Source organism: Parus major, chromosome 1A (genome assembly GCF_001522545.3).
Source record: "Parus major isolate Abel chromosome 1A, Parus_major1.1, whole genome shotgun sequence".
Lineage (NCBI taxonomy): Eukaryota > Metazoa > Chordata > Aves > Passeriformes > Paridae > Parus > Parus major.
Window position 1 is genome coordinate 51,030,686 of NC_031773.1, and position 26,589 is coordinate 51,057,274.

Below are 26,589 nucleotides of genomic sequence, written 5' to 3' on the forward strand. Positions count from 1 at the left end.
TGTGGGATGGAATTTTCCAATTAGAGAAAAATACAGCAAAAGGCACACAATTCAGGTCAGAGGGAAAAGGAAACTCTTCTCTTTCACTGCCTCCCACAAAAAATATTTTGACAGTTTCTCAACATAAGGAGTTGGGAGAATGTATTCACTCTCCTAGCAAAAAAAGAAAGATAAGAAGCTTCCTTAAAGGCACTACTGCAAAATAGCCAAATTAATGTCATGCATTAAGGAATTATAGAAATTTTCTATGTAGTCGTGGAACCTTTAAAAAACCTGCTTGTGGTTTGATATGTGGTAATGGGGATTTATTGACCAGGACTACCAGATAAGTGTGTGAATACGAGCACACACATACTGCATTTTGGGGTTTTTTGCTGAGCAACTGTTTTTCTGGATATGTTCATATAATTCTCACACTTGAAGCTCCAAAGGAATGATAATAACATAAAATGCTCACACTCCTATTCTCCACTAGGGGAACTCAAATACATCCTGTCTCAGATAAAGAAGTTACGTAACATTAGAGGTGGAATCAATGACAAAACGTTCTGGTTTGTCCTCACCCCTCTTTATTCACTTCCATGACCCATTCTAACCGCAGCAAGTGTTAAGAGCCCTGAAACCTTGGTTTGTGGTTTGTTTACTCGAGGATGTGGGGATTAAGTCATGCTGCTGTTTTTTTTTCTCTTTTGTTGTGCTTTGTAAAAGCAATGGGAGAATCAAAGGATATTGTTTTATCACCCTGCTGCCATCTCGTCCATCAGCTGCCTCACTGCTTCAGATCCCACCTATATAAAGCTGTCATGATCCAGCTGTCACTGAACTCCTGTCACAAGTATCTCATTGCTCTTCTCATCATACCCCCTATCTCCTCCTTCCTCCTGAGACCTTTGCAGATACCTACTCCTCCTCAGGATTTACTTCCTGTGGCCCTCTTTCCCCAGATAATGATTTTTTCCTCACTGCGCTCTAATTACAATACACTAATCAACACACAGGTGTGTGTCTTACAGAAAACCCTATCACACACAGCCCTGATCTTGCCATGCCTGGCAAGGCTAGCAGGCAACCATTGCTGATCTTCAGCTCAAGTTTTTAGTAAGATAGTTCCATAAACACAATGACGTCATGTCATGACATCATTATTTTCCTGTAGGTTGAATCAGCTTGCTTGCTTTTACAGGAAATTATATGTTCACAGCTCCTTTAACTTAATTGACACCAGGGAACTGCCACACACATTACTTCCAACATTTAGGTCTCAAATGCATGAACAACATTCCCATCATCCATTAGGTACACACCCAAAACAGACTTTGCCATCAAACAAGTGAAAACAGCTAAACAAACATAAGAATCAGGTTTAGAGTATAAAATAAAAATTCAGAATATTACTTCTGGGGGGAGGGTGAAGGCAAAATTGAATACCTTGTGCTATGGGGCCTTCTGGCCTGGTTGAAAACACTGGATGCTATGGTAATACAATACCAATGCCAAGACACCAAAGTTTTAATGACTCCATCTCCCACCACCCCAAATCCCTCCTGATATTAACCATGATGTAATTGCAGCCTGTACTGTTCATTTTAGCATTGTTTGGAATGGTTTTGCAGAAGAAAGAATAGTACTGGAAACTGAAAATTCATTGTATAAAATGAGCTAGATAATGTGAACTAATGCGCAAAACTACGCATAACGGAGGGAAATCAAAAAAGACATTCTACTTTGTTCATGGATATAGGACAAAACAAAAAATCAGCTTAAAATCAAACTTAAAATCAGCATCTCTCTTGAGAGTCTCAGTGAAATAGAAGAGTCATAAGCACTGTATTTACAGGTTAGATCAGGTTTCATAGAATCATCAAATGTTAAGGGGTTGGAAGGGACATTAAAGATCATCCATCATCCCTGCTGCCTTGTGCAAGAACATCTCCCACTAGACCAAGTTGCTCGAGGCCTTGTCCATCCTGGCTTTGAAGACTGCCTGAGATTCCTTCCTTCAGATCAGTTTAGATCCAACCCTGTTCTACTGCTCCACCAGTAAAGAACAGAGAAAATATTCATAAATCTACAAGAAGTACTGTTGCCCTCATTATTTGCAGGAATGGAGGGGCAGAAGGTAAAGGGGAAAGTGTCACAGTTGACAGCCATGTGTTTTCAAATAAAGGCTAGTGTGTGCATACCAGCACTCATTTTACACACCACTGCCAAAACTGATAAACTGCAAAGTCATCTTTGCAGTGACACTACACACAGAGCAAAGCCCTGAAAATCAGGGGCTGAAATGGTACATTTGGGCCATTGGTGTTCTAAGTTGGAAATAACTTCTATGACTCTCCCTTCACTACTACCAAAGACATGGATAAGTTCCTAGTTCAGGATTCAAACTGTTGTTTGACTCTTAACAGGCCTCTACATACACCAAGCTCTAGACATTTATGTAATCCTTGGCACCTCAAGGCTTTGTCACAACCTCTGGGAATACATTTGTAAGATTTTAATTCAAAGGGTTGAGTTATGCATATGCACTAACATCCTGCATATGATCACTGAGCTAGCTGCAGCACTACAGTCCCATCCCAAAACCTGCCAACCTCATCTATAACAGTTCTGTCAACAGTTCATGCACAGTTTACAATGATCAAAGTGTTTTTCACTATTTTTCCGAGAAGGGCCCTTGCAACACATTGAAGGGCACAGACATACATCTTTTCATGATTTCAGTAATAGCATGCTTTTCTTATTAAAATGTTGTGCTATTCTGTGATTATAATAATCTTCTTTCCCAGGAAATTTATGATTCAGTATGTGTAAATACTCATCTCGGGGGTCTGCCCTTGTGGTGGCTTTGGCCACCCGCAGAACTACTCACCGCATTTGTGTGTGAATTGCATCAGAGTTGTGTGTATAATAGATTCTCCCTTCTTTTGGCTTCCCTATCCATCTGGGTGCTTGCCAAGTACACTGGCTGGCCACCTTATTAGCAATAAAAACGGGACTTGGGTCCCAGCAAGACTCTGGTGGAAGCTGGAGGTCTCCCTGTTGACTGTAGTGGTGTTCAACCACTTCCACCACTTCAACAAGGGCCTTCCAGCGGGTGGCTGTGGACTCTGGTTGCTTTAGTCCTGCAGACTATGGAGAGCTTTTGATCACACTTAACTTTGGCACAGGCTAAGGGCACTCCACTCTCACTAGATAAACTCATTATATAACGCAGCTCTGTGCATGTGCCATACTCCCTTGTTGGTTTCCCCGTAAGGCAGGTTCATGTACGTAGAAATCTGGTGGGTTTTCAGTGGCAGAGGCAGATTCCTGGCTAACCATGCACCAGCATTTCTCCGGAGCCACAGCTTTCCCAGCGAGGCTCCCACATGTTCACAGTCTGGATCTGTCTCACCTCAAGCCCCAAGTGCTATGCCTAGGCCAAGCCACATGTGACCCCAACATGCTGTGACACCAGCTGGTCATCCCTACGTGGGATGAGACCAAGCCTTAGTAAGCTGAGATCATGTTTCCAAGAAGCAAAGAGAAAGGGAGAAGTTTGCGCAGCACATTGTCATTGCCGGCGGTATTTTCCAGACTAAGAGTAAACTTGGGTCATTTACTGGATCCCAAACTTTCTTTGCATGTATACAGGAAAACAGATGCTTCCCACTCCTGGGCCCCATGCCCGAGCAGGCTCCCTCAGCAACATCATAGGCAGGGGACAAAAAACAGGGCAGCAGAGACATTGCTTCCTGCCTCTGTGTGCTTTGAGCTGGCCAAAGAGCATTATCTATCCCGCACACTTCTCTGGCCTCCTTGCCAGGGTATCAGGCGGGCTCACAGCGTGCAGTTTGCTTTTCCTGCTCTGTAGGAACAGCTGCTGCCTCTGCTCCCAAACAGGGAACGGAGGCCAGGGCTTGCAAGCACTTTGGCTCAAACAGGGTGCATGGGACAGGGATGAGAGAGTTGGGCAGTGAGCCACATCTCCCAGAGCCTGAGCAGGTGGGTGCCCCAACTACTAGGTAACCTTTCATCTTCCAGCATTAAAGGCCTGGCATGGTCCATCCAGAGCCCTATCTTCAGTAAGCCCCAGGTGCAGTCCTCCAATTAATTCATTTATGCCAGCATAAAATAAATTTCAGGCTCTTACAATGAATTGAAGTGGCAAAGGTGAAATAGAGTACAAACTCATGTGCCTGGACATACACTTAAGCATTTGACATCAGGTTGGCCACCTATCAGTTTCTTGCCTCTTCTGCAGCAGTGGTGCTGGTCCCTGCCTGGTGCCAGGACTGTGATTTATTGTGCCCTTCTGTGGTCCAAAGAAGATCTTTCTTCAGCTTTCTGCCCAAAGAAAGTGACACAGGCTGCTTGAGGACGTGATGCACTCACTGTTCCCCTCTCCTGTGACATTTCTTTATATAAGCAGCTCAATAGCAAAACATATCAGTGTTCATATCATTACTAATTTTGTTATTTATAGTGAGCTGCCACAGATGGAGACTGCAGAACCATTCTATCTTTAGGGCGTAGTGCCTGCCTGTCCTTACAGACAATTGGTAATTAGCACAAGAACAAGTTGTTTATCTATTCTCAAACTTAAACAAATAGGAGACCCATTTATCCATCAAAATTCAACTGCCTCCTTTTGTCAGATCTCCAGGTTAACTGCTTAATGAATACAGCTCATTGCTTCAGGCACTTAAGTAATGATGAAAGTGTCTTTAGAGGAAATGAAATATGCAATAAAAAATAACCAGCTATATACCAAGCAAATAGCATTTAGATGAGAAGAATCATGAGCACTAGACCAGATGAAGGTCACAGGGATGCCAGGCAGAGGTGCAGAAATGGATCAACCAGTACACAGGGGAAATGTGGTGCATATATCGTACTTACTCCTGACATGTGCGCTTCCTACCAGTACAGCCACCCAGCTCTGAGCCAATCACTCCAAGTGAAACCTTGCATGAGCATGAAACTGGAGAAGAAAAGGCAGAGAGAGTACTTGCAGGTTTTCAAGTAAAATCCCATATGCTCTAAGATGGCCTTGTATACCTTGGATGGCAGGACCCTTCCCAATGGAAACACCACAAAAGCCAGGGAGAACAAATGACCTTTTTTTTTCTATTTTTATTGCTGATTCCAATCCTCCTTTGTTTTCTTTTATTCCCTGTATCCACCCATGAAGGTAGGGAAGAACAGGCTTTGTGAACAGATGGACTCTGTGAATTGCACCTAAGGGTTGGCCCCACTTCCTTCTCTCCTTGTCCCCCCACCCTCCCCGTGAATAGGAGGAGTGCACTCACTATTAATGCCAAAGCAGTCCATGTGGAAAAGAACAAACAACCCTTGTCAAAAAGCCTTCGTCAAAAAACCCTTCTCACCGGTCAAATGTTTTCAGCATCTCAAAGTGTTCACTTACTCAAGCCTACAAGTGCAAGAGTGTTTTACATGCATATGGGTGTACACAAATCCTTATGTACAGGGTGGGAAAACTATCACACAGCAGAAGTGGGTCAGATCTGAGGAATTCTGCCAGGCCTCCACTTTCAATCATATGGAATCCAGTAAATTTCGCTATTTTCTTACTGCCCTACCACCCAGACAAACTTTATTTGGCCTTTTTATTATCCAGTTTACAGCATCCAGGAAGGGGGTTAAATCTCCTAAATTTTAAAAAACTATTCCAAATACAGTGGCTGGAAAACAATAACTAATGAAAGGGTCCTTCTTTTGTCTTTCAGCTCACAACTCCAAATTTTCCTGTAGTGGTCAAGCTGGGACATGCCCATGCTGGAATGGGGAAGGTAAGTAAAAGAAAACATATATATATTTATCTGGAAGCAGATACATATATGGCACAGCATTCCTGTGATTACACATGGCATGTGACCAGCCAGCCAAGGGGTTAAACCTCCCCACAACCTATCTGGGTCGCACTGGCTGTTCCTGTGGGAGAAAAGACCTTTTTCCGCTGTCACGCACTTGGAGACAGGCAGTGGGATTGGGTTGGAGGCTGTCTGGGATGCGGAAAGGGGGGTTGGTGAAGCATGGGGGGAAAGCAGGCTGGGCTGAGGTCATTAGGCTTGTCTTTTATACATTTTTCTCTTCTCCTGAAAGTGGCAGTGTTGTTTATTCAAGCACCTGTAAAGTGCAGCTACACCCCATAGCACTCACAATGAGGAGCTGTGGCGCTGCGCTTCTCGAGTGCATTATGATGACCTTATTCAAAAAACAGGAGCCCTTCAGTTATTTTTTTCCTCCTTGCAAGGAAGAACAAGACCTTACAAAGCAGAGTGGCTGGTTGCCTGCCAAGGAATCCTGAAAAACAGTTCACTACCCAGAAGGACCTGTTTGTTTTTCCCAGGCTCTCTGGGATCTTTATTCCCCCAGTGAATTAGCAGTCCCTGTTTCTTGGGGTGAGTGGGCTCCCCTTTCAGTGAGGCATCACCAGCACATTCCTGCTGCACTTGAGTCTCCTCTTTCTTGCATATATCTTTTCAGAAGGCATCCCCTATCTGTCTAAAACTTGTTCTGTTCAGAAGCACAAAATTGAGGTATCATCTCCAAATCCAAGTGAGTGGTACATGAACTTTGTAACTGATACGCCTGTCACAGTCCCTCCCTAGAGCAGACAGACCTTCTCCTGGCCTCACGCTTTGCCTGAAAATATATATAGTTACACCAAATTTAAACTTGGCACAGTTTGTTTGCTTGTGCTCTGGAAACAGAAGCCCTTTCTGGCTTGCTGGATTGCACATGGAAAATCTAATAATCTTTCTTGCTTTGGTTGCAATGTTCGCCTGTTGGTAGCTGCTGGGGAGGAAGTGGGCACAGATCCCTGTGCCAGGGGTGGAGTTGGCTTTTGGCATCAAGGAACAAACATGTAAATAAGCAGGAAATGTTGGTTAATATATTGGTGTTGTCTGTGTTTAGCAGCAGAGGTGTCATTGAATTAGAGTGTGTGCAGACAGCCTAGAGGTGCTTGTAGGGAGCCACTAACTTGTTCCTAGGAAGGATTTCATTAGCAAAAACCAACCAGGACAAACCAGAAGGAAAACCTCTCCCTTGAGACCCTGCATGTTTCTGACTGCTCTGCCATTTCACCTGTAATGCAGGAAGGGCTTCATATGTCTCATGCCAAAGATTCTTAGTGGCTACAGAAAGGAGGGCAGAATCAGAGAAAAGTACTCCAATCCAATCAGCATTTCCAGACAAAACTCTCAGCAGAACATTTAGCTATTGTCTTCTGCACCACACACCAGATCTTCTTCCACCTCATACTTTCCCTCCCATTTTATTCTTTAATTATGTTGATTTTTGCTGTCACAAGTTACAGAGGAAGAGAGTTTCTATTCAGACTCCTGGCACAATTGTACTCAGAGGTACAAGGAGGGTATGTAGGAAGTCGTTCCAGATAAATAAAGATAGGCTAACAGCCAGCACCTTAGAAGAAACAATTGGTCTGAGGCCAAGTTTACTTTAGTCTGTTATGAAATCAGTGACTACTAGCAAAGTCTGGATGTGCATTTGGGCACAGAGTTTCAACATTGCTCTGTTCAGTGGATGGAGAAGGTACAGGAAGCAAGCATTGTTGACCTTATGGTTTTATTTTGGGCCCTTCTCCAGCCACAAGCAGCCTGAAGGAAAGTTGAGACTGATTAAATTTTCTCTCTTCAGTCTCACTGCATTTCATTGCACAGAGAAAAAAGAGAAGAGAGAAAGATAAAATAGAGAATAAACTCGTGGTTTAAAACACGAATAACAAGAATTTGTTTCATGCTTTTTTTGAAATGGTAGAGTTCAAGACCAAGCAGGACTGACAAACCCACAGAAAATATGGCAGAAATACTGAGAAGAGGAATTATGGGTATACTAGTAAAAGTAACACCTACAGATAGAAAAAAAAATCAAACCTACAACAAAGTAATGCAGAAGAGAGAGGTTCCCGGGAGACATTATGGTGTTTTTAGCCATCATAATGCAAAAGCAATAACCAGTGAGATTAGAGGGAGCTAAATTATTTCCTTGCACTGGTCTTCAGAAGTAGAGATGATAGCAGGAAATAACAGGTCTTCTTAATGTTAATAAAGCACCTGCATCAGGTCATGCTTTGTATTAAACCAGTGGCTGGAGAAACAAAGGATAAAATAACCAATGTATTAGCCAAAATGCACATGTGAGTATTAAAATAGTACTTACTGCAACAAATGATGCCAAGATAGTGAGCCATGTATTTGTACCTGTAATTGGTGTTTCAAAGGATGTGAGCATTCAGGTTACAATGTTATTACCAACAGAAATTGTCAAGGAAGTGCTTACATTTTTTTGTTATTAATGATAAAATAACATGAATGGGTGATTGAAGAGAAAAATGAGCAAAGATGGGAAGTCCAGGCACTGTTATTCTTTGTTTGTGTGAGGCAGTGGCCAGGAGCCAGAAGAATTCTGGATGAAGAAAATGCCTCTTCCCCAAAGAGCTCCACCATCTGCTTTCAGGGAGATTTGTGTCATTTCAGTTTTCTTCAGTTTTTCTGTGTTACAGACCAGAGGAATTATAATGATTACCTGATACTTATTGCTAATTCATGTTCATAATGTTCTTGGCAGTCTAAGTGCTGAGTGTTTATTATTTCGCAATAATTGCTAGAAGGAGCATAATTATAATTGACTTTCATTTTCACATATTGTTTGTTTTGACATAATTTTCACAAAATTCACTCACCACATTTTTTAGTCAGAGGGCTGAACAAAGAATCCCCAAAGCTAAAATGAAAAATAACCACATTAGGACTTGTACAAAATCGGCTCTGTTGACTGCCTTCCCCTTAAGGGTGGGTCACCACAACTGTCTTTAGCCTGGGAGAGGAACAGCTATCCTTCAGGATCAGAATCAAGAGGGGTGGCAGTGTACCATTCATAAAAGAAATGCTCTTGCCAAATGATGTGTGCGTGTGAGGTGCATGTGGAGATGGAGAAAGCAAATTTGCAATAAAAGGCATCTTTTTTAATTTCCATTGAGAAATGCAGAAACAACAGCCTCTCTATTGACTTGAACAGAGACACCAGTAATAGCCTTCACCCAGGAACAGACAATCTTCTAATCTAAAACCAGAACACATGCCCCTCGGCCCCTCCCATGATCACTGTTATCCTCCTTCCAAAATTTGGAGTCACATTGTATTTCAGTGGCACTGGAAGATCATAACAAATGCTCGATGTGCTGCTGGCCCTGTGCAGTATTGATACAAATAAAATATTTGTAGAAATACTGCTCAGACAATTGTTTACAATGGAGTCAGCAGAGAAGGACCTTTCTCATGTTGTACTTAAGTTGCCCAGACCCACAGGATCAACAGTACTCAAGGAATCTTCCAGGGAAACCATGGATGGACACTGAGAGATGTCTTTCCATGTGCAGAACAGAACTGTTGTTTACCCAGCAGCTCCTTAGAGGTCAAGGCATTTTTAAGCATTGTGCAGTTTGAGTCTACCTACCCCAAAAGTGATTGGGGGTCTCTTGAATAGGGAGAGCCCTGCAGTGAGAAAGGAATAACACTTCTTCCTGACTCCGGATCTCATAATGCCAGAGCCCATGGAAAAGAATAAAGCTCTGAGTGTGTTAGTATTTGCCATTTGTGTGTTAACATGACCCTAAAGTGCCCTAGGAACAGAGCCCAGTACTGCAAATTCACTCAAAGAGCCTCTTCACCTCTTCCTGATCAGATCATGAGAAGGAAACAACTGCCAGATCTACAAAGAGAGGAAAACCAGTATCTGTCCATGTGATTTTACAAGTATTTATATCAATTTTATATACATGTATATTTTGCTACTACTACTTTATTTTTACACCTCTCTAATTAGGTCGGTTTAAGAGTCACCTCCTGTCCCCTCCTGCTCCATAATTATGAAGGCACTTTCCCAATACAAATCCTGGCTCAGATGAATTTATTACATTGTAGAAGAAAAACTTGTTGTTCATAATAATATGGTCAGAGTTATTTTCTCTCTTACTGGATGGGAAAGACTTCTCTGCTTCTTTTTTCCCCCTGGTATAAATATAGCACAAACTAAACAGAGCCACTCTGTAATGTAAAAATACTGCAAGGTTTTTATCAGGAAGGACAGCTCGTCACCTTGTCTCTCTCGGGACTGGAAATAGAATGTTCCAAAAGTGAGAGCTTTGAAAATCCAGTGTGCTAAAGAGGAAAGGAAGGGAAAGGGCTGCCTTGGTTTGTCAAGGAACAAATATTTTCTTTTAGAGAAGACAAATAATGACTTGACATGTAACATTCATTCACAACAGAGCAGCCCAATCGCTGCATTACCACTGACTCATGAGTGAGGATGTTCCAAATGTCTTGAAAATAGCAAAAACATCCCCATTTCGTGCACATCAGTCTGAAAGGTTTTGCTGGACACAGGAAACAGTGACTGACCCAAGGCACCAAGGACCAAAGCAGCCAAGACCTGGGTTCTGTATTAGGAAGGTTCAATGCATTAATGGCAGCAGACTTCAGTGTGAGGATAATAAGGAAATGCAGACACCGTTGTGACTTCACTGTTTTGGGGTGGGTCAAAGTTAGGCCTAAAATGATTGTGTGTTAGTTGGATTGGGTATTTTCTGAGAAGGAGAACATAATTTGAGGTAGAGGAATGGAGAGATTCAGGAAATCATCTGCATAGAACTGCTACTGAAGACCCACTATCCCAAGATGGTAGGGTCCCTACAGAAAGGCTGAGAGCAGGTCAAGATGGACAAAAAATCACAAGCTTTTGTGGGGCTGCACCAGTTCCTCAGAGGAAAACGCTGAGACCGTGCATTTTCACAGGGCTACCAAGACTCAGTTAAACACCACATTGCCAAGTCCAGCCCTGGGTCAGCCTTGGACACTCATCTTCCAGCTGAACCTGGCTCTAACCTTATTCTGGACACAGGAAGTGCTTCTGCAAGTCGTCTCCAAAGCGTTGTGTGTTTAGCCTGAAGGGCAGAGTTAACCTCAAAGGCAGAGTTCACACTGGATAACGCACAAGAAAGGAAAGGCTAGGGCATCCTAGCAGACTAAGATAACTATGGCACTTGGGCTAACCAACTATTTTTTCATGTAGCCACATAATGAAAGCAAAAGGGGACTGCAAAGCAATACCTTGCAGTGCTTAGGCTAAAGATGAGGGAGGAGAGCCATAGCCCTGGGACCCTGGTGTCATTAAACATCTGGGATGTACAAGAGACAGCAGATTAGGGAACTGTGAGACAGAGGAAGCCAAAGCTTCTACCCTCACTCAGGAGATAGATCCCTCACTAAAGGAACCTGTGCTCACACAGATCACAGGTGTGGCTCAGACTGCCCAGGAAATTGCCACAGTTTTAACTCTGCCAGAACTGACCCAAAGTCCTGCCTTACAAGAAAGGCTTCAAAATGTGGTCTGCAACAGGGATGGAGCAGAATGTTCCTTCATGACCTGCCCCTTGTACTTCTCTCCAGCCAAAGGCAGAAAGATCAGTGCTTCTTGGGCAGGCCAAGGATGGCAACAGGTACCAGATGCAGGTCATGTAGTATCAGGCTCTGAGATGCCACCACAGGGCAAAAGGATGGTCACATCTGTGTGAGCATGCCCCCAGAGATCGAGCCAGACTCCCCTTTCCAAGAGGGAGCATGCTAGGGCATCACCACTGCCTGGGTTAGAGCAGAGAACCAGAAGGGAAGGAGTTGTTTTTTTACTCAGAAAAGGCATTTTTCAACACACTGGCCCAAACCCTTCTTAACAGGTCACTAAAATGCAACAGCAAACAGGAACTTCTGGCTTCAGAATGAGTCTGTTGCTGCTCAAACAGCCAGCACAGCTAAGCAAACAGGCTGCCAGGGCAGGGCCTGTGTTTGTACTCACTGTTTGCACTCCTCTGTGCAGTTAATGGGATATAGCATTTGTCCTAAGAAGGTTGCAAAATAAAAGAGAAAGAGGGAAAAAATGGCTTCCTGTTGGTTTCTTCTCAACTTCTTTTATCAGTTTCATGTATTGGCCAACCTGCCATTTTAGAAGATTTGTCTCTTGTTAGAGACAATTAAATTGGTAACTTTGCTCTGGATTGATTTTTAATAGTACCTTCTTAAATAATGCCCTCTGGTGTCACACTACATCCACCCTGGCTTTGGTTATGTCTGGGATTTTTTCTTCCTTTAGGAAAATGGATATCTTATTGACATCTAAAAGGGTTACAAGGCAGAAGGAAATGAATTATACAAAATTTAAAAGAAGAAAGCTAATAAAATGGGGGATTCAATAGATAAGGCAGGAAAATAAATCTAATTTGACTGTAACTTGAGTGCTTCCTGTTTATGAAGTAATAACCGTACCCTGGGATAAACCAGCATTAACCCAGAACACGGCTGTTATTTTGTCAAATTTGGCTGGCTCTAACAATTAACAAATGGTGGCTCAGATTTCAGCTTTGGTGTGGTGATTATTTTGATGCCTGGTGGGAAATAAAGCTGTGATCTCCTACAAGGAGACTTCTGTGAGTTGCTTTCTCTGAAAAGTCCATGGGAAGTACTCTGGCACAGGCCAGGGAAGATGCCAAAGCTGTTTCCTGAGGGCTGTGCAGTGGTGTAGCACTGTGGGAGTCATCTTTATTTTTCATTTCGTACTTTGTGTCCTTGGTGAGTTTCCCCTCTTTATTAACCCAGCCAAAAGTCCTTAGGCCCATTAGAGAGAACACTTTCAATTGCTTTCCTTCTCTCCTCATAGGGAAGGGGTGGTGGAGAGGAGGAACAAATCCTTCCTTTCCATAGTGTGCTGTATTTTTGAGGAAGCATCACATTTAACAAGATGAGCTCCTTTCTAGCAATATCAATACAGTCTAATTCCAGTCTGGAGGGGGAAGCTGCATCCTTTCCTCTACTCTGGGTCAAATGATCCTGAGCTGAGGATGCAAACATTTCAGTTTGGGCCCAAAGACATCTGTTGCACAAGCATAGTACTTTGTTTCAAATCCCACAAACATCCTTATTCCAAATAGGTCATTATATAATTTTGTATTTTCTCACTCCCAAAAGGGTCCAGGAGAATATGTTGTAACACGGTCCAGTGTCGCCTGCCCTTGCAGTCCCTCCTGTGATCATCTCATCTGGGTGGGACTCTCTTGCTTGATGTCATTCAGGCCAGAGCAGCTCTTATCAGTGCAACAAAAATACCCAGCTCCAACACAGCCTGCATTGTTCCCTCTGGTATTTTGCAAGTCCAGGCTCTGGGTTCCCACTCCCATTTTCCCTGCTGCCTCCAGGGCATTCCTACCACCTCACCCTGCCCTGCACATCCCCACTCAGACAGAGAGGGAAACAACACAGCTTAGAGCAAGGCTGCTCCTCCTTTTAAATATGTATTTACATATCCCCTTTTTATATATTTCCTTTTTTTTTATATTTTATGGTACCCTCCCTTCCCACAGATGACTGTCATCACCTTCTGCTCCTTTCCTCAGCAGAGCACAGCCCTCACCACAGCAAAAGGGAGAAGGACGAGGGGTATTTGGTAGTCAGTAATAGGAGAAGCAAAGATGAGTTCTTTTTCCTATTCTGGCATCTAGAAATGGTCATGGGTCAAACTGGTTGCACTTTTCACCTTCCCCACAACTGCTCAGTTTTTGAGAGCTTTTCTACAACAGGATGTGGCCAAATCTTTGGCCTGTGCATAAGCTGGCACTTACACAAAACAATCTAAAGAGAGTAAAACAGGTTAGCAGCAAGCTTGTCCTCTGTTCCCTAGAGAAGATGGCTCCCACCCTCCCATGGTTGAAAGCAGATGCATGAAACCACTTGTTTGTTCTTTGCGAAGAAACACCAAATACCATTGCATGTGCCTCCTTCAGATGGCTCCACAGAGTCTGGCATCACCCTCCTTTAACACACAGTGACACAGCTGGGAAACTCTTCTGGAGAAGAGACCAATGGATTGTCACCCATCAATGCATACTTAGCAAAGCAGGGTTGCAATGATGATTTTTATAATGATTATTGCATTATTTTGTAATGATTATATCATTAGAACTTCTACTGTTTTGGTCATTCCTCATTTCAGTTCTTTTTTATTAAGATACAGAGCATTTCTCATAACTGAATACACATCTGTGAAAAGCCATCTTCTCACAAAGACGGTAGCTCACAGGTCTCAACTGCTCTTTCCTTTCCAAGTGCAACTCAAGTCTAACATCCAACCAGCTGTCCTACCCACATTCCCATTGTCTCACACTCACACAAGTCTCCCCAAGAGTCACAAACTCCCTCAGAGACATCCTTTTCCTTCAGAGTTTTTGTCCAGTCAAGAGACCTGCACAACTCCTCAAAGTCCTCAAAAAAGTGTGAAATGCCAGGGAACTGAAGCCTAGAGGTGGCAGACAACCAGCTCTCATGTTGATTTCCTGGAATTAGTTTTTATTTCCTGGCCACCCAAAATACTCTGTTTTCATCCATCACAACATGGGAAATAGCAGTTGCGAAGTTTGAATGAAGTAATACCTCTTAAAAGATTGAATATTTTTCTGGAGCATCCTGAAAGAAAGAACATTAGCAAGAGCCACTTGGGCAAAGGTCTAGCTGCCTCCCTGATGCCAGGTTTACAAGGATTGGTGCATGAGAAAGGAGAATGGGATGGATTTGCTCTGGGTTGGTTTTCTCTGGGAAACTTCTCTCTTTGAATCACAGAAGCCCTGCTCTGTCCTCAGCTGTGTCTGTGTGGGGTTTAACTGACATTGTGCTATTCAGATGCAGAGATCTGCTCACAAAGCTTTCATGTTCTTTTTGCTCTTGTCTCTTTTTCCCTGGATTTTGATAATCAAGGTCAAAGTTGAGAACCAGCACGACTTCCGGGACATGGCCAGCATAGTAGCCATGGCTAAAACCTATGCCACCACCGAGCCATTCATTGACTCCAAATATGACATCCGAATCCAGAAAATTGGCAGCAACTACAAGGCTTACATGTGAGTGCATGGCTATGCCAGAGCGAGACGGGGAGGAGGCAGTGCTATGGATGTGATTGAGTCCGTGTCTGCTCTGGGCAGGAGTAGGTAGCTGACTTAATTTCCTTGAAGAATAACCCTGCTGTTCTCCTCCCACCTCTGAACCCAGATCTCTCATCCACCAATCATCTTCTCCATTAGTCACTGTCAGGTCATTGTTTCTGGAATGTAAATCCCTGTCTGTCTGTTTCTGAGATTGTTAGTTCCCACTAGTGACTGTGCTCAGCCATAATCTCTCCATCCTGTTGGTGAAGGGCTCATTTCCCCAGCAAAATCCTCCAGCTCCACGTACCCTCTAGTGGGAACTGAACCCACCCACTTTCCACCTGGAGAAAAAAATTTAAGAGATTGAACTAGCTGCAACTCCTGGAGTCCTACAGCTCCTCCAGGCCATAGGAGCACCCCATCCTGCAGCCCACAGCAGCACCCTATCCTCTCCCCAGCTTCAGATCACAGCACCACATCACACAGTGGCACAGAGCCCCAGGTACAAACAGCCTCAGCCAGGGCAGCACACAGAGTTTCTGTCGGCACTTTGCATGTGTGCTCCTTGACGCATACAAAGGAGGGAGAGGAGGTGAGACATTTCTGTGGGTGCCCCAAAGCTCCTCCCTGCCCTGTGGGATAGTGAGGGATGTGGCATGACAGCAGTCTTCAACAATGGTATGTTTTAAAGTATTAAAAAGCATTCAGTCAAACTTCAGTAGTCACCACGCTCAGTTAGAGATGTTCCCACATGAGTCAGTGAGACACCTGTTTCTTCTTACTACAAAGAAGTAAATGAAAAAAGCCACACAGCACAGTTTCTCCAGAAGCTCCTTGTCCAACCACAGGATTCTGGACAAGTAGTCTAGTACTCTGACAAGTGGTTATCTCCAGCAGTACATTTTTCAGGTCACCAGATAAATTGCATATGTTACCTAACACCCACAACAATGTCACTTTCGGATCCAGGTTTACAAACCTCTAGGCCATAGTTCTAATGAAACATAGTTAAACAAGATAATCAAATGCACATAATCACATATTTTTCAGCTATAACTGCTTAAAACTCCCAGCTGGATTCCTAGCACAGAGATGTTTAAGAAAACTAAATAATGACTGAGTCACATTCTTAATGGGAAGGAAGGACGTGTGGGACACTTGCCTATTTCATGTGATCTCAATGAAAGAAAATTTATTTTTAATTGAATCAGGTCAACAATAGCACAGTTGCCTAATATTACATTAACATCTCAGAGAGTCTGACTCAAACTGGCCAAAGGAAAGAAGGTTTAAAATATCAATTAAAATTCCCTGTTGCTGCCAACACACCCAGCCTTGGCTCCAGAGCCCGCTCCCCAACTGCCTCTAACGGAAACAAAGGCCAAGTTAGCCTGACCATAGTCTCTCCTCACTTATTATTTGCACTCACCATGCACTCATCCAGAACGGGGATCAGAAATAATACCAGATGATTGAGAAAAGAAAGCAGTCACACTAAGACCTAATCCCACTTGGGAATATAGCTGCACAAACAATTGTTTGCTAAAGAAAAAATGTTTTCATATGAAAACAGTCATGAACAGAGAGCACCTTAGTGAGAAATTAAGCTCATTAGCAAAGAAAGCAAACAGCAAGATTCAGACAGTGACTTGCTAACCCAGGAGGCTGACTTAGATTGAGAGAGCCATTTATGGTTTTGAGCTTGGGAGAGTGGTATAATCAGTCCCCACCAGGGACTGTTCCTTCTGCCCCAGCATTAGACAAAATAGGTTATTTCTATGGTATAAGTCCCTACTATGTCCAAGGACAGAGGTAGAAGCACCCAAAATATCAGAGCTCTCACTGGTGTCCCAAATAGGAAACTCCAAACCATTAGTCATGCTAGCAAATCTCAGCCTTAAAGGCAATTCCAGCATCTGCAGTAGCGTCATACGACTTGCTTTGATCTGTGAGCCGTGGAATCTATCCAGTAATTTTATACCTTCACCCACACATATAGACTTTAAAAGCCCCTTTTCTTTTGAGAAATGACTGCACTGAAATTCTCCAGAATATGTTTACTTTGCACCAAGCATCTGCCAGAGAGAGAATGCTGCAGGGTGAGTCATGCATTCCTCCCTGCCCCAGATGTTTGATGCACTTCCTTCCAGCCCATGACCCAAGGCTTCAGTTCAGTTTCCCATTGGCTTTAGTGCTGTGACTCCTGATTTACACTCCTAACAAACTCCTACTTAGCCCATGCCTTGAGCCAGTCTGAAAACAGCAGATAAGCAGCATATGATACATGCCTAAAATTCCACCCAGTGCATTTGACTGCCATTGTAATACTGGTGAAGAGAAAACATGAAAACAGCTCATGTTACAGGGGAAATTGGGGCAGAATTTATGCTTCCACACTCACCCCAACTGGAGGCAAGCAGGGAGATAATTTCCAGTTAAGACTCATGAAATGTTGTTCACTTTGAATTAAGCCAGCAGCTACTGACTTTCAGGCATTCTGATATTCTTGCCACCGGTTTTTTGGTAAGAGGGTAATACCCTTCCTTTGTAGTTTCATGAGTGGGAATTCTGACCTTGTCACCTCCAGTGCAGTTCAGTGTGCTCTGTAGGGAATGCCACATAACTGTGTCTAAACTAGAGCTACTTATAGACTGAGATAGGACACCAACAGCTTTTGATCTGCTCATTTATCCACTTCTCCTAAACAGTGCTGAAGGTGTCGTGGTCACAAATGTGTTTAAGCAACTGATCTCTAAAAGTCTGGGATCCTTCTCTTTAAGACAGTGATTGTACACTCTGTGGCCCCCTGATGTTTAGGATGGTTGGAAACACTTAGCCTTTCAGTCCCTAAGAGAAATGGGGTTTGAGGCAGGACATCCTTAGGAAATTTTTTGGTTTTGGTCTTCAGTCCCCTTTTTCACTTTATACAATACAAAAAAGAAAATCAAAAAGGTCTGTGAGGAGCAGTTGGGGTCATTTGGTCTATTTAGCTTGGAGAACAGGAGGCTGAAGGGAGACCTCATCACACTCTATAACTTCCTCACAAGGGGAAGAGGAGGGGCAGGCACTGATCTCTTCTCTCTGGTGCCCAGTGACAGGGCCCAAGGGAATGGCCTAAAGTTGTGTCAGAGGAGGTATAGGTTAGATATCAGGAAAAGGTTTTTCTCCAGAGTGTAGTTGGGCACTGGAACAACTCCCCAGGGAAGTGGTCACAGCACCAGCCTGACAGAGTTCAGTAAACATTTGGACAATGGTCTCAGGCACATGGTGTGACTCTTGGGGACAGTGCTGTGCAGGGCCAGAAGTTGGGCTGGATGATGATTCTTTTTGAGACCCTTCTGACTCAGAATATGTAGTGATTCTGTAAGTTTGGGGGGCACAGTTGACACCTGAACTGCTCAGACATGCTTGGAAGGGAGTGATCTTGACAGTGACTGTGGTGTAGGGATTGGTGTCTGATCCAGTGGGCTTCAAATAAAACTCTTCAATTTCAAACAGCAAGGTTCCCTAACAGGAAAGTTAGGAATACACCAGAGATATATATTTTAAATCTTATGCCCAAAATTGGCTCAAGCTGGATAAGCATAAACAAGCCCAACAAATCAGCCCAACGGTTTGAGCAGAGTTCTTATTTTGGGAGCTTTCCCATGTCAAATTTCCTTGTAAAACTGTCAAGCTGTGGTTTCATTTTCTTAGGGACAACACAGCTGCTTACATTTGGTATGCCAGGTACATTTTCTAAACACCACTGTCAAATCATCTTGTCACTAATGAGACTCCAGGAGTTCCCACCAGTACTAATAGGATTTTGGGTGTCCTCTGCCACTGCAGGGCAATTTTCTGTAAAAAATAAATGTTAGCAAAGAGTGAGTCTTCCCATTGCAGGGCTGAAAAATATAATCCTAAGAATCCCATATCAAAAGAGAAAGGAAGGCTGAGGGCTGAACACTGACCTTACCCATCAAAGAGCACATAACAATCCAAGCTTGAGGATGAATCCATTCTTAGGAAGGAGGGCAGTAAAATAGATGCTGCATGAAGGCAACAGGCCCAAAAGTCAACTGTATGAAAACAAAGCTATTGAACACAGTAGTCCTGTTCCTTTGGGCCCCCCAGTCCCACTCCATTCCTTTGAACATTCTTACAAAGACAATTTAAATTTCACAGCAACAAAACACACAAGTTTAGAGAACTGGAAAAAGCACTCCAGCGTGTCTCTCACAAGAGTAAAGGGTAGACAGCTATAATGATCCAAGTTTATAGTCTAGCAGGACATCAATATTGCCACTGCTGAACATAGTTTCGCGAATTCAGTGTCTTTTGCACACGTTGCTGAAAATGTGAGAGAATCGGCAGAAAGGGCTCCCATGACCTCATGTTGAAGTGTTGGATCACACCTCATACCCCCCCTCATAAATCTCTTCCTCAGCGTGGAAAGGCTTCCTGGATGTGTTCTGTCAGCTTGTTGACTTGTCCTGGCTCGTACACTATGGAAGGGTTATCTGAAGTGTTGTCAGAGCAGGCTGTCCCATGTCTGCCTTGGGCCCAAGCTCAAGAAAAGGAAAATTTTCATCCCTGATGGTGATGATGAAACCCAGAATTTTCTAGCAACTGTACCTTTTTTGGAAATTAACTATCAGTTGCAGCTAATGAAACTCCAAAGATTTTGAATTAAGAAATTCTCCAAGTCTGAACACAATGAGCCACCAACAGGTCAGTGAAAAGTCAGTGAAAAGACAGTATGATAATATTTTCTATGACATCATTACCACTGAAATCAAATTTAAGTGGACACAGAAGTACAATTGAAATAAAATTTAGGTAGACCCAGAATGTTAGAATTGATATTTTGTGACGCTGCTCAGCAAATATTTGCCTGGAGAGCTTCTGTTCCATGGATGGAGGATGCTACTCATTGCAGAACACAAGGGTGGTTATCCTAGAGATATTTCACACACATTTCAGCTCCTGTAGGTCTGATGTATAAAGAAAGAAAGTACTCACAGAGCCTGATGTGTGCTCAAGATTCCTTGGAGGTTTCTCTGCCTAAAATCCTCAGTTAGTTTTTCATGAGCCTGAACAACATATCCTGTATGGAGTGTTGTTCAGGAAGGATTTGGAAAGGCTTCTGGGAGGAAGAACCTCACCTCATCCCCTCCTGTACAAGCACAGAGTCAAGAATGAGGAGTACAGTATGCGGGAGGATGGGTCAGGAGTCTATTTTCATGTTGAGGTTATGTTTTTGGTTTGTTTTCCTAGGAGGACTTCCATCTCTGGAAACTGGAAGGCAAACACAGGTTCTGCGATGCTAGAACAGATTGCAATGACAGAGAGGTAAGGAAGAGTGTTTCAAGACAGTATTAGCTATTCTTGGGTTAGAAGGGAGGGATTGTACTTCCGACTTCGGTTAATTGAGAGAACTGGTAACTGAGGTCTCCTGGGAGGCTGGATAAAGACTTTAAAAGACCAAGCAGTTTCTTAAAAAAATACTAAGGACACAAAGGCAAACTGTCCTATTTTGAAGAACAGACTGAAAGTACAGCTAGAAACCAGCGTTGCTAAATCATTAGATCTTTAGTGAATGTAACCACAGGAAACAAGACCAGCATGCTAGGTCAAGCACACCAGTACAAACATGTAGGGATAAAATCAGAAAGGTCAAAGCACAAAACGTAAAGTTACATGAGGTTATTCTAAGTACATTACTAATGAGAGGCAGACACAGAAAAGAGTTTTTCTTCTCCTTAACAGAGGAAAAAAACTGTCAGCTGAAGTGCTGAAAGCACTTTTTTGCTTTAGGCTCACAAAAGTGATCACTGTCTAAGCTAAGGTCTTCTCACTGTTGAACAGAGCAGAAAGAATTTCCTCATGCATCTTTAGACTAAAATCTGCAGATGCTACTTCCACGTATTTGAATCACTGTGATATTTGCTAATACTGCAACTGGCTGACACTGTGGACTCATAGTAACATGCTTTGCTGTAACTCTTATCCCGCAGAACTAACACTTGTTCTCATCACTTTTCTCCATCCCATCTAAGTAGATTATTCATAGATTTATAGAATCCATAGATTACATGTAGGCATTCATCCTTAATGAATTTAAGATTTTTTCAGATTATACTCCAGTTTGTCAGTTTCATGATTAATTCTGACTGTCCAGTTTTGGGCACCACAGTTGAAAAGAAATAGCAAGGAGCTGGAGAAAGTCCAAAGGACAATAAAAGGAACGTTCAGAGAAAACCTAGTGAGCTGTTGAGTAAAACATGCAACAATTCTATGTACTTCTATGAAGTTTTCCACCTTTTTCAGTTAGCAGACCACTGATATTTTTCCAGTAGAGGTGTAGACTAAAGCACAATGAATCCCTGCCTGCAGTGCAGAAGTTCGCTTTCCTTCATAACTGTTACAGACCTGGAAGAAGTTGCCCACAAGCTGAACACCACTTCATCCTAATGATGAAAAAAATAAAGAGCACAGGATCTTTAAATACAGAAAAGCCTTCTATATAAATACAGGCTTTTCTCATTACTTACATTACAAATATAATACTGTAAGAAATAAATTATAGTTTAAAAGGTCCATTTGAACACTTTTTATGGTTTCTTAAAGTAAGGATAGCACAGCACAGAAATCAATTCTCTGAAAGGGATGGCAAATCTCTGTCCTCTTTCAGACTAGATTAAGGAAATGTCTCCTCTTGGGAACAGGAGAGTTGTGCAGGCAATCATCCAAGGTCCCTTCTGCACCTTTAGGTCTGCAAAACAGGGAAGCCAAGCCCCAGATCAGATGCTGAAGGTGACTCTGGTAAGACCATAATAGTACTGTGGGAAGTGTTCATGATGATGCATCCTGGCTGCTTATAACACAGCTGAAGCTAGACACATGAAGGGTAGACATTACCTTACTGCAGTGTTGTAGGACTAAAACCCAGATTCATGCCAGCCTGCAACACTGCATTTTGAAGGCTCATTTTGTTAATTGTACCACAATTAACCACTCCAGCCTTATTCAGCCATAAATGCAACAAACCCTGTTGAAATATGTAAGTTGTCAGAACATTAAACAGGAATGTGCTCAAGTGCTCTGATGAGTAGGAGCAACCTGAAGTACCTACTGAATAGTAAGTACAAAGGACTGAAATGTTCAGATAATGCAGAAATGACAGTAAATCCTCTGAAAATGCAGCACCTGGTGCATGTGCATAAATATGCTCTTCTTCCCGATAATGCTCCTATTACACCAGCAGCCCTGATGCTCCCAGCGCTCACCGATGGCCAACAAACATGGAAGATGTGCAGCCACCAGAGTCTCTGGCATGAATAATAATTCCCTGAGCCTGGCTGCTGAGCCCAGACACGTAGAGATGGTTCTCAGGAACAGAGGTGGTTCCCACAAGGACACAGCAGTGTGTGAGGGGTGCTCTCTGCGCCTCCTGCCTGACTCATGCGCTCCATAATTCTCCTCTTCCTTAAACTACTGACTCCTCCTCATACACTGTCTTCCATGGGGGTCCAGGGTGAACACACTTGGTCTCCTCATTAGGGATAAAAGAGCACTGGTAGTCATATAAGTCATATTTTTTCTTCTTCCCAGAGACATTGTGTTCACACAAGTTGATCATTATACTGTCGAGCTATGGGGACTCTGTCTGGCTTCAAGGACATAAATTTGTTCTTTAGCCAGAACAGCTCTTTCTCCAGTCCCTGTAGGGTCTGTGAAATGTCAGTGTTTTCATGAGACTGTGGCCTTCCCTCCTCTCTCTGCATCTTGTCATTGTCCTGCTTACAGATCTGCTGTTCTGAGATTATTATTTTTATTTAAATGGCCAGGACCACGGCACAGCTGCACAGGAAATAAAACCAGGCTGCCTCAGTCCCTCCTCATTTGCACAGCAGGGGCATGTGGTCCCCCCATAATATGCTTCTTGTCATTCTCTCTCCTCCTCTGACTCCAGGATAGCTAAGGGGCCACCAGCTCACATTCCCATCCTGGGATGGATAGGGAAAAGTGCTGCAGCCTGAAGGTCTCCCTCCAACAAATAGTGCCTATTCCATGTGATGAGACTGCCTGACTAGGAGCAACACCCAAGGGACAGAAGGAGGCTTGAGACTGTAAAAAGATTAAATTGAAAGTAAATTGTAACATGCAGGAGCTACTGCATTACAGATGAGGGGATGGCTACTCCTTGCTAAATTCAACACTCACTTTCTGATCCTATTCCAGTCCTAATGTCCAGGACATCTTATCAGGAGAAAGCTGCCTGCATAATGGAGGGCTTTCAGGCAAAGCCAATACAAACGCTGAGGGGCCAACACTACTGGGAGATTAAATGAGCTAAATATTTATAGCTTGGCTGAATGACAACCAACTGGAGATCTGATGTAAATACCAAGGAGGGAAAAAAACATTTTAAGGTGGCTTTGAGGGCAGGGTTGAATCAATCTGAAATGAAGGGAAACTTTAGGCAAGATTCTTTTTTTTTTTTTCTCCATCTCCTGTGCAAGAGAGGGAGTCAAGGACCCAGCAAAGCACATGAAGGACGCCTTGTAATAAAGGCTCCCAAACCTTGTAATAAAGGCTTCCAAACTGCTTTGTGTTCCTATGGGCAGCAGGGTGGGTGGCTGGTTTTGGTGGGATAGCCAAGGACAGCTAATACTAGGCCATGCTCTTGTTTCTGCAGGTACAGACTCTGGGCAGATGCCTGCGCAGAAATGTTTGGAGGTCTTGATATCTGCGCTGTCAAAGCTGTCCACAGCAAAGATGGAAAAGACTATATCATTGAGGTGAGAGCATGGGCAACCTGAATGTGAGTCTCCTTTGGGAAGTGTAGCTGCAGGCGCTCTGCCCTGGAGCTCACATGCACCAATGTCTCACTGCATGCTCCTCCATGCTCCTGCAGTCTCTGCTCCCCCGTGCCCACAGGCCATCCTCATAACACTGATATGTTAGGAACCAATTCAGAGCCCCAGCCAAACTAGCAGATACACAGCAAAGTGTCAGGGTTGAAGTGTCTTCCTTTCTCAGTGTGGACTGTGAAAGGAAATGGAGAGCCACAGAGTGCTTGGACACCTCAGCTTTCCAGCAGATGATTCAGTTCATTAAAAATCTCAGTTTCTCTCTGAATGAACCTGTCTTTCTTCAGTCACTTTAAAGGGGACTTCCAAACAAAAATCCTAACTGCACCTAAATAAAAAGAGGAAAATAAATTTTGAGAGTGTAGCAAAAGGTTCACAAGCAACCAGAGCAACTTGATTGAACAAAAAAGAAAGGTGTATATTCTAAAATCTTTTGCCCAGACTGTGTTAACTACAGTAAGAGGCCATCAAGACAAAGCACTACAAAGTTAGTATGGGTAATGTGTACTACAACATTTTGTATTCAGGGCTGGACAGACTGTGGCCTTGAGAGCTAAAGTTCAAGGTGCTCCTTCCAGACCAGGAGGCATATGGCAGATATGGAAGTGGGGTAAATAGCACACTCAAATCATCCTAACAGGGCAGAGAAAGAAAAGCTGGCTGGAAAATCAAAGTGGAAACTGAAGAGATTTCCTGGAGAAGAGACAATCCAGCAAGTAAGCAAGTGCCTCTGTCAGTATGTGACTTGAGGAGACACAACATCTGACCTGCTGTAAACTCCACCAACACAGGCCAGCTGAGGAAGACGAGCAGAGCCAGCCTATTGGCTTCATGCAGGGGTGCTGACACACTGGAAAGCTATGTGTGGGAGAGCAGTCCCACCCGCTGAGGGTTGGGATGCTGATGAGAACCACATGAGCCCTCCAGTGACTGTGCATTCCTGCATTGTGTATCTGCTCTCCCCAGGGAGGGGAGCAGTGACCTGTCAAAGGCCATGTGACAGAAGTGTGCTGCCAGCAACCAAACGCTGGAAAGCCTCTGTCTTTTCCTGAATTGATGGGGCCAGGGCTAATGGGTCTGCTCCTGTGTGCAATTCATCAGCACCTAGAGGAGCATCCCCTAGAGAAGACTGTTTCCCTGCTGTGCACTTTTACATCTCTACATCCCTGCAGCTGGGAAAGAAAGAGCAAGAAGGCAGCCTTGCTAGAGACAACTGTAAAGACATTTGGATTGCTTCCACACGTGCTTAGATGTGATATGTGGTTTTCATATCCCTGCATATATTCTTGCACATAAGCCTATGTACGTGCACACACAGCTAGTTCTGGGCTTAAAGATTATAGGCCTCTGTCTGGGTATGCCTCTGGGTTTTCACATCTGCCACTGTGAGTGACAGACTGGTGAAAAGCACATCCATACCCTAACAGCCATCATCAGCTTGCACACGGAGAAATGCACGCTCACGCTCCTCTCTCTGTGAGCAAGGTAAGCAGCAGTGCATCTAATATGACACAAATCAGAAGAAACACAATATCATTTCAGATGGGTCATGCTGAATTATCCCAGTGGAGAACCTGACTGAGCAGGCTTGATATACCAACATCTAGCAGGCATTCAGATGCCTGGCTGTTGGATGTTGTTGGGAAAATAAGTAGTGCAATATAAGGAGCAGAACAAAGCCAAACAGGCACTTTTTTATACAGATCTCAGGGAGATATTGACAAGTAATTAATTGCCTCCAGCCAACTTCCTGGGGTACTTTTCTTGGTCTGAAACTGATCCCTTGTTTTGCTTTTTTACTTTTGATAGTGGGAGAAAAAAAGTTATTTTACAGAGTGACAGCTGTATTTTCTTGGTAAGAGGGAACAGTGTGCTGTGACATTTTACAAGAATGCACACCCAAATGAGCTGAACAAACAAGGAATTTGCACAATGCAATTGCAGGCAGTAATTAATTTTCACAGTGCAAAGTAGTTCTTCAGGAAAGATTCACAAAGAGGTAGTGATGGGCAGTTCTGTGAACTGAGACTTAGAGCAGTGGTTTGTTGCAAAAAAAATCAGATTAAGACAGATGAGTTATCAACAGCACAAGAGTAATCTTGCACACACGGTATTTGCTCTTACTTGAACTTCACCTCCTCTCCTTTTCCCATGACAAACAGTGGAATATGTTACATTTCTGCCTTCAAAGCCTTAGCACACTTACGTACCATTTTCATGGCTCATATTGAAACAGATTGTGAATTTAACAGTAAATGCTGGTAATTCTTTTTTCCTCTGCTTTAAAGAACTTTATCACTTTGAGGGAATATTCAACATAAGTAGTTAGCACTCAATCAGAATTCCTCAAAATAATGTAAATTCTCTACTGGTGCCAGCAGCCAGATTCTCAAAAGTGTTCAGGAACATGTATGGTTTAACAATCTCCCCTCTCCCTATTTTTTTTTTGTGGTTTTTTTTTTGGTTGTTGTTTTGTTTTGTAATCTAGCCCATTTCCACAACTCTGCTAAGATGAAAAATATGAAGCAAGTGGATGGCAAGCAAAATGGTCCATGTGATTTATTCTTTCACCTGGAAGAATAAGATAAGCCCTGGCTGCCATATAGCTAAGCTATGTTACTAAACATGCTCCTTGCTACCCTGCAAGGAGCCCTGCTCATCCCTTCAGCAGTGCCTATCATTTGTTTTGATATGTCCAATCATTGGTTTCCTTCCTTCCTTCCTTCCTTCCTTCCTTCC

General features: G+C 43.3%; 1 protein-coding gene across 2 annotated transcripts in view; it reads left to right on the forward strand.

Annotated features, from left to right (window-relative positions):
- Window positions 1-26,589, forward strand: part of SYN3 (synapsin III) — a 190,000-nt gene that overhangs the window by 145,254 nt on the left and 18,157 nt on the right. For both annotated transcript variants that reach the window (XM_015627320.3, XM_015627321.3), the window contains 4 exons: window positions 5,733-5,795; window positions 14,826-14,968; window positions 20,252-20,326; window positions 23,676-23,778. In XM_015627320.3, the coding sequence (XP_015482806.1) occupies window positions 5,733-5,795; window positions 14,826-14,968; window positions 20,252-20,326; window positions 23,676-23,778 (384 nt within the window). The remainder of the gene's footprint in view (window positions 1-5,732; window positions 5,796-14,825; window positions 14,969-20,251; window positions 20,327-23,675; window positions 23,779-26,589) is intronic.